This window comes from Streptopelia decaocto (assembly GCF_964273445.1).
Source record: "Streptopelia decaocto genome assembly, chromosome: 18".
In the NCBI taxonomy this organism is placed as follows: domain Eukaryota; kingdom Metazoa; phylum Chordata; class Aves; order Columbiformes; family Columbidae; genus Streptopelia; species Streptopelia decaocto.
This window is the reverse complement of record NC_138673.1, coordinates 7,127,481-7,135,526: the sequence shown is the minus strand read 5'-3', so window position 1 is coordinate 7,135,526 and position 8,046 is coordinate 7,127,481. Positions and strand designations below refer to the sequence as shown.

Genomic DNA, 8,046 nt, shown 5'->3' with positions numbered 1-8,046 from the left:
GTGAGTGCACGGCGTGAGAGTGTGTTTTCCAGTGTGTGTGTGTATGCTGAGTTGCAGGGTGATGCCCGGTGTGTGTGTGTTGCAGGGGTGTGTTGCTGTGTGCTTACCGGGGTGTGAGCACACCGTGTGTGTGTGTGTGTGTGTGTGTACACCAGCTGTTCTAAAGTGACTGTGCGTGTGTTCCTGTGTGTGTCGCGGGGTGTGTGTGTGCGTGCACACCCCACTTGCGTGCACACCCGAGACGGCGCGCTGCAGGGTGCACCCCAGCTGTGTGTGCCCCGGGGGTGTGTCACAGCCGGTGCACCGGTCCCGTGTGCGCACCCGCAGTGTGGATCTTGGGGGTGCGCTGCGGGCGGGGCCGCGGTGCGCACCGGGGCTGCTTATCGCAGAGCCCGAATGTTCCCGGCTGGGCCGGACGCCGCCGTTCCGTGCCGTTCCATTCCGTTCCGTTCCATACCGGGCCGATTAATGCCGTGCCAGCCCGCCCCGGGCCGTTCCGTGCCGAGCGGAGCCGCGCCCGGCGCGGCGGGCGGCGCGCGCAGAGCCGGCAGTTCCCGCCCCGGTGCGGAGCCGCCCCGCCCCGCGCCGCCGCCGGGGCCCGGCACCGCCAGCACCGGGCCCGCTCCGCCGCCGCTGGGTGAGTACCCGCCGCGCCGCCACCGGGACCGGCCCCGGGGCAGGGCCGCGGGCACGCAGCGCCCGGTGCGGGCCGGGCTGCGCCTGCATCGCCCCCCGGGGCGGGCCGGGCCGGGCCGTGTCCGTGCGTGTGCTCGTGCCCGCCCCGGCGTTGCACAACCGGTGCGTGTGTTTTCGCGTGTGCCCCCCCCGGTGCTGCTGCGGGCTGTGCGTGTGTGCGCAGGGCCCGCTGTTGTCTGGCAGCGCCTGTGCTTGTGCATCGCCCGGTGTCTTGCAGTGTCTGTGTGTGCGTGTGTATATGTGCATGTGTGTGTGCATGTGTGTGCCAGCCCCACTGTGTCACCTTCTGCTTGCCCCGTGTCGCGCTGTGGGGTCTGTTTGTGCGTGCCCCCCCCCCCCGCCCGTTGCATTGCAGCACCTGTGTGTTTACAACACACCGCGGGGTGCTGGAGGTGTCTGCACCCCCCAGGGGCAGCTGAGGGTTGTTGTGGGGGCAGCTGTGCCCACAGGGTGGGCATGCACCCTCCGTGGGGGACAGCCAGCCTGTCCCTGCAGGGTGCCCCATGTGGGGTGCCCCAGCACCCCCCGCAGTGCTCCTCAGGGCTGGTCCTGCTTCCAGGGAGAAACCACCGGCCTGAGCCTTTCCCGCACTGCTGGGGAATTGCATCTGAACCCATTAGCCCGGCTCACCGTTAACTGCATCGCCACCAGGGCTGGCAGCACTGGCACCTGGGTCCCTTTTTTGGGTGACACAATGGGGGTGGGTGGCCTTGCAGCAAGCTGGGCTGGGGGTGTCGGGGGCTCGTGGGGCCTGTGGCTGCCACGGCGCCTGCCTGCATGTTCATTTGCCCGGGGAGGAATATATAGAGCGTCGGGTGAGGGCTGGAACGCGCGTCCAGAAATAGTGTGGTTTCCAGCCGGCCTGTGAGATGCAAATCTTCTGGTCAACGAGTGCCGGAGCCAAACTTAGGGCAATTACAGAAAAGTCTGGGCCCACGGCGGCTGTACAAGGGTGTGCAACGGCCGGCATTGCTGTGCTCCAGGCTGGCCCTGGCACCCCGGCACTGAGGATCCCCCACCCAGCAGCGCCTACCCCCCGTTCTCTGTTGGGAGCCCAGCGTTCCTGCAGCGCCTGCGCCAGCCCTGAACTTTGCCCGCTGATGAGCCACAGCTCAAGCCGTCACCTTTGCTGTGGGCTGGGCCATGTGTGGCGTCAGGCTGCAAATTTGGGGCTAGAAACAGGCAGTGGGGGAGGGACATGTCCAATGGCGACAGGGCTGTGACCCACCTTTCCTCCCCATAAGCTGGTCACTAAATTGTCTCCCACTTTCGCTCCCACCCAGCAGAGCCTGGCAGCGGTTGCTGCCCTCCCACCTCTGTTTTGTAAGGAGACTCAGGCTGTTTTATTGTCTGGCTTTGGGGCGAGGTGGGTGCTTTCACCCCACGCATGCACCCTGTGCACTGTCCCAGCCTCCGTCGCCGGCTCGGGGTGACACTTTGAAGCCAGGCTGGATCCTTTGCTGCTTGACGTGGGGTTCCTGTGGCAGGAGGACTCAAAATCCTGCTTTGGAGGAAGCCCGGCGACATAGCCCGGCTGTGACTCGGGTAAACCCGGGGTTGTTTTTCTCCTGACGAAGCCCAGCGTTGTCCGTAAGGCCAGGCAGTGCAGAGGGGTTTGGAAAACCCCTACATTTCCTTGTTCTGCGGAAAACATGTGTCTGGCAAGGAGGCGAGGAGCCATCACGCAGGTCACCCCCTTCTGCCCTGTGTGAGAGCCGGGCTGGCTGCTGGGCATTGCTGCGGCGCTGCCCACTCCCTGGCATGGTCCGGGGACAGCCGGGGTGCCCCAACGCGGTGTGCACAAGGAGGCGGCAGCTGCCAGCTCCTGTGCCAGAGCGGTGAGTGAGCGCAGCCCTACCTCCGGCACCGCGGGGAGGGCAGACGACCGGGAAACTTGCGCTGCAGGTCCCTGCGCAGAAGCGTGTCGGACGAGATTGCGTCTCGGGGAGGGAAGGAGAGGCCCGGAGTTTCAGTGAACGCCTTCCTCCCTGCCTGGAGCTCCCGGCGCCCTGGCAGGGGGCACCAGGAGCGAGTTGCATCCCCCTCTCCCAGCTCCTGCTTGGGGGCTCCAGGAAGGCTTTGGGGTTTGGGTGCCTTGATTTGGGTCTTCCTTTCTGGCAACTGGCCCTTTCAAGGTGACATCTGTTGTCCCCTGCCAGCCCAGGTGTCACAGCAGTGTCCTTGCGTGTGTTGGCGGGCACAGCCGGTGCCTGCAGTCTCCTCTCCCTCCCCTGTCGTGGCTCATGCACGCCACTGCCCTGAACACGCCTGGCGCTGGGTAATCCCAGAGCGAGCCTGGGCTGAGTCCGGGAAGGCGCGTTGGGTCTGATTCAGGAGCAAGAGACGCTCAGCAGCCGCCTCCTGCTCGCGGCGTCGGGCTGCACCCATCCGGCATCCCCGGTGCGTGCCGTGGCGGGAGCCTCCTCAGGGAAAATGGAGGGAACCTGGGGATGCCGGTACAGGGGGGATGTTGGGGTGTTCACCCCAGCCCATGAGGCTCCTGTGCCCCTTGTTCTGCTCCTGCCAGCGGTAGCCTCGCGTGGGGCACATGTGGCCGGGCCGCTGGCTGCTGGCGCTGCCTGATTAACGATGCAGATGGTAATGCTTGTTCCCCCTTTTTGTTGAGCGTACAAAGGCTGGGAAGGAGCTTGTGTGCGGGGGAGAGAAACCACTGAGGACAAAGAGCGCGCCTGCTGCCCGCCTCCCAGCACCGCGGCTCTAACCGGCACCTGCCTGGTGAGCGGCTCTGCTCCCGAGGGTCCCCCCGACTCAGGAAGGGGTCCTGGCAGCCCCCTCCCTGCCTTGGGGTAAGCATGGGGTGCTCCGGGGGGTGCAGCCCTGTCTGCATCCCTCTGGCAGCACTGCTTCGGGGGTGCCCAGGCAGCTGGGGGTACCGGTGGCACATGTCATGGTGGGGGGATGGGATGGGTGTAGGTGGGTCCCTCCCTGCCGTTGTCTGTGCCGAGGCCCCAGCACCACCATGGAGTAGCCGGTGGAGAGCAGCCCCCACCGTGGAGCGGCCGTGGGGCCCTTTGCCAGCAGCACCTGCTGTAGGTCAGGGGGGGGAGGCTCAGGTCAGCAGGTCGCCTGCAGCCAGCATTTCTGGGAGAAAGGGGCTGGCTCGTTTTCATGCGTTTCGGGGTTCTAAAGCCCAGGTCCTGGCTGTGGGTCTGGGCAAAGCCCTGGGTGCTGCAGGGGAAGGCAGAACAGGCAGAGCCGCGGGGCTGAGCGGTGCGGGCAGAGCCTTGGCTGCCTCCCGGCCAAGGGCAGGAGGCTCAGAGCTGGTGAATGTGGCTGCCCGGCCATGCTGTGTGCCTGACCCTGTCCCTCGGACAGATTCCCTCGCTGCCTCGGCTGTGTCACACACCTGTGCCGTGGCTCGCAGAGCCCTGTCCTTGCCTGCTGTGCGCCTGGGTGTCTTCTGGGCACACGTGCTCCTGCCTTGGCCCTGAGGGCTGTCAGGGTTCGGGCAGTCCCTGCTGTCCCCTGAACCCCTGTGGCTTTGCCAAGGGGAGGTCGGGTTCCCCATGTCCCAGCGGGTGCACTCAGGGGCAGCGGGGACCACGTGCCTTTGCAGGGAGGTGGCTCAGGCAGCGGTGCTGCAGCACTGGTGCTGCGGTGGAGCCGAGGTGCAGCTTGGCACGGCACGGCATGGCATCCATGCACCCCAGGGTGCCTGCAGGGCCCGTGCTTCTAGCGTGGGCAGCTCTGCCCGTCCCTATGGGTGACCCAAACCTCATCCCCGCGCCCATCGGAGAGCTCTAAAGCAGATGCTTTGAACGCAGGGAGTTTTCCTGTTGTCCTTTGTGTCGAGGTTAAGTTCCTGCGCGGCTTCCTGCCCCGTTATATATAGCTGTCAGCCCGTCCCCGCGGTGCTGCCAGCCGCCTGCTCCGGTTTGGAATTGTTTATTGGCAGCCTGAGTGCTTGATGGAGGTCGGGGGGGCCTGGTGGGCAGTGGTTTCCCTGGGGGCAGACGAGTCCCATAGCAGCCCCATGTGGGCCGAGGCTGTGGGTGCCCCCGGGCGCTGGGTGCACGCAGGCTTTTCGGAGAGGCCAGGGTTTCTGCCAGGCCGCAGTTTTGCCACCGTCTCGGTGCTCCTCCCCCGGCACGGGATGCCCGAATGAAAGAACGACTGTTCCTGGAGGTTGCCGGCGGCATCACGAGTTTCTGTGTCGCCCTGGCTAAAAATAGACACTTATCAGTGTTTGGGAGGGATGTGATTTTACAGGTTCCTGTTTATTAGGACAGCCTTCGCTTAGGGACGTGTTTCCAGCTCCCTCCCCGGTGGGGACAGTGCCCGCGGCTGTCCCGCACAGCTTCGCGGCGGCTGGGGCTGGGACAAGCAGCAGAGAGGCCTCTGCGTCTTTGACAAGGGGTTTTTCAACCAGCTTGATGTCTCCCCCGGGACGGGCAGTTTTGCCTGGGGAGCATCCCTGCCAGCGGTAACCATGGCAAACACAGCCGGGATGCTGTCCTCCCCACCACCCCTGCTGCTCCGAAACAGCTCCTCAGCTCCCGGAGGTCCTGGGGGTGTTGCCTATCATCAGCCCTGGTGCTGGTGTGGGTTCTCAGGGGTGCCAGGCTGCTGGGTTTCTTTTGGGGCACCGCGGGGCCACCCTTGCTGTACCCCTGGGACTTGATGCCCAGCCAGGGCAATGACACGATGACCGGGGCAGCCCAGAGCCCTGCGGTGCTGCTGTCCCCAGGGAGCGTGGGGGCACGGGGACAGGGCTGGCGGTGAATGCGTTGGGTGGGGTGGGTGTTGGCAGTGCCGCTGTCTGATGGTGCTTTTGCCCGTGTGTCCTGCAGGCAGACGGCCGTGCCGTGACCAGCGCCCCAACCCAGCGCCCTGCTGCCGGGGCTAGCGGCCCTGAGCCCCCTCCACCATGTTCAACCTGATGAAGAAGGACAAAGAGAAGGATGGGGCCCGAAAGGAGAAGAAGGAAAAGAAGGAGAAGAAGGAGCGGATGTCGGCGGCTGAGCTCAAGAGCCTAGAGGAGATGAGCATGCGCCGTGGCTTCTTCAACCTCAACCGTGCCTCCAAACGGGACTCCAAGACCCGCCTGGAGATCTCCAACCCCATTCCCATCAAGGTGGCCAGCGGCTCTGACCTGCACCTCACGGACATCGACTCTGACAGCAACCGGGGCAGCGTCATCTTGGACTCGGGGCACCTGAGCACGGCCAGCTCCAGTGATGACCTCAAGGTGGATGATGCCAACTTCAAGGGCTCAGTACTGCAGCGGGCAGCCAAGTTTGGCTCGTTGGCCAAGCAGAACTCCCAGATGATCGTCAAACGCTTCTCCTTTTCCCAGAAGAGCCGGGATGAGAGCACTTCGGAGACCTCCACCCCTTCCGAGCACTCGGCGGCCCCCTCCCCACAGGTGGAGGTGCGCACGCTGGAGACACAGCTCACCAAGCAAGGGGCTCCCCCAGGACACCCGCACACACCTCTTGCCGCCTCCCCGCGTGCCAGGGTGCCGGAGCTCGTCGGCAAGAAGTTCCCTGCTGACCTGCGGCTGCCCACTGTGGTGCCCCCACAGCCCCCCCCTCCGCGGCAGCTGGAGCTGCAGAGGCGCAACACCGGCGATTTCGGTTTCTCCCTACGCCGCACCACCATGCTGGACCGGGCGCCCGACGGGCAGGTGTACCGGCGCGTCGTGCACTTCGCCGAACCCGGAGCCGGCACCAAAGACTTGGCGCTGGGGTTGGTGCCGGGTGACCGATTGGTGGAGATCAATGGGCGGAATGTGGAGAACAAATCCCGGGACGAGATCGTGGAGATGATCCGGCAGTCGGGGGAGACGGTGCAGCTGAAGGTGCAGCCCATCCTGGAGCTGAGCGAGCTGAGCCGCTGCTGGCTGCGGGGCGGCCACGGGACACGCCGCGCTGCCTGGGATGTGAGTAACACCGTCCTCGCCGTGGAGCCGGTGCCCTGGCTTTCTGCCGGCTGCCAGCATCCTCGCGGCGGGTGTTTGGGTTGGCAGCACCCCTGGGAACTGATGGGTGCCACGGCTACTCTAACCGGGAGCAATGAGCAGGGAGGAGCGGGAGGCTGCGGCTGGGATGCAGGGGTGATGCCTGCCCATGCCCAGAGCAGCAGAGTGGCTGCAAGGGTGGGTTTGCGAACTAGCATTGGTGGGTTTTGCCCCCAAAATGCTCAGTGTGCTGCTGGGTTTAGTCTTACTCCTGCCTGGGGGGCTCCGGGAGAGCCCAGCTCTGCGTCTCATCAGGAAGTCTGTCCCCATCCCTTTGCTGAGGGAGCACAGTCCAGCAGGGAAAGGAGCTTTGCTCCTCACTGCCGGGAAATCTCTGGTGCTGCTTTGCAGGAGCAGCACTGCCTGTCCCACTGCCTGCATCAGCCAACCCCGCTGGGATCCCTGCCCAGGGACCCAGGCGGGCAGCACGGTGTGCTGGGGGACGGGAGCTGCCGGCGGCGTGCGCGGCCCTGCGCAGCCCTGCCCGTGCGGCTGCTGCTGTATAAATAGAAACTTAATGGCTGGGTGACCCACATCTCCCGCCTGAGCCGCCAGCTCTGCTGACCCTGCCGCAGGCTCCCCAGTGTCCCCGTGGAGGATCCCAAATGCTGGCAGCCTGCAGGGCTGGACCCCCTCCGCGGTGGCAGGGGGTGCAGCAGCACGGTGTTGGTTTGGTTTGTAACTGGGCTTGTTTAGTGTATTTTTAAGACTTCTTTAGGGAGAGGACGGTGCCTGTGCCCGCCGAGCAGATCACCTGCACCAGGGAGGCTCCGTCCCTGTGGGGTGGTGGCCAGGATGGAGCGAGGGTGGCCGCGATGAGGCCGGGGTGGTGGCTCTGGGGTGCCATGTGCTTCCCAAGGAAGCACCGGTGCTGCGGTGTGGGATCTGTGCCGAGCGGGAGCGCCAGCTTTCTGGCAGCTCCTCCCCAGAGCGTGGCAGGCGTCACCGAGCAGTGCCGCTGTGCCGGTGGGATAACACCTGGGCAGAAAGCCCCGTGGGGCTGGGGGATGACTGTCACCCCTGCGCGCTGCCCTGGAGGCAGGTGTGTGTTCAGTGCCAGTGCGCGGGGGCTGTGCCCAGCGTGGTGCTGCGGCTGAGAGGGGACGAGGAGGCACCAGCGCCCTTGGGGCTGTGGGGGAGATGCTGCCATGTGTGGCCTCGCGCCGGGTCGTGGCGCATTTTGATGGCATCAGCCAGAGAGGTGGCAGTGACCGTGTTGTGGCATCTTGGGGTGTCACTGCAGCGCGGGCTCCTCCTGTTGCAGGGTGCCGTCCCCCTTCTGCGCGGTGCAGGGGTGCACCGGGGGACATGCCACGGCTTTGCCGGTGCTGGGGGGCTGAAGCTGCGGTGCAGGGTGTGGTTGGGGTCCC

At 65.6% G+C, this 8,046-nt stretch overlaps 1 protein-coding gene across 8 annotated transcripts in view; it reads left to right on the top strand.

Annotated features, from left to right (window-relative positions):
• Positions 1-553: 553 nt before the first annotated feature.
• Positions 554-8,046, top strand: part of MYO18A (myosin XVIIIA) — a 36,415-nt gene continuing 28,922 nt past the window's right edge. For all 8 annotated transcript variants that reach the window (XM_082068510.1, XM_082068506.1, XM_082068505.1 and 5 more), the window contains exons 1-2: positions 554-637; positions 5,508-6,598. In XM_082068510.1, the coding sequence (XP_081924636.1) occupies positions 5,585-6,598 (1,014 nt within the window). In that variant the 5' untranslated portion in view covers positions 554-637; positions 5,508-5,584. The remainder of the gene's footprint in view (positions 638-5,507; positions 6,599-8,046) is intronic.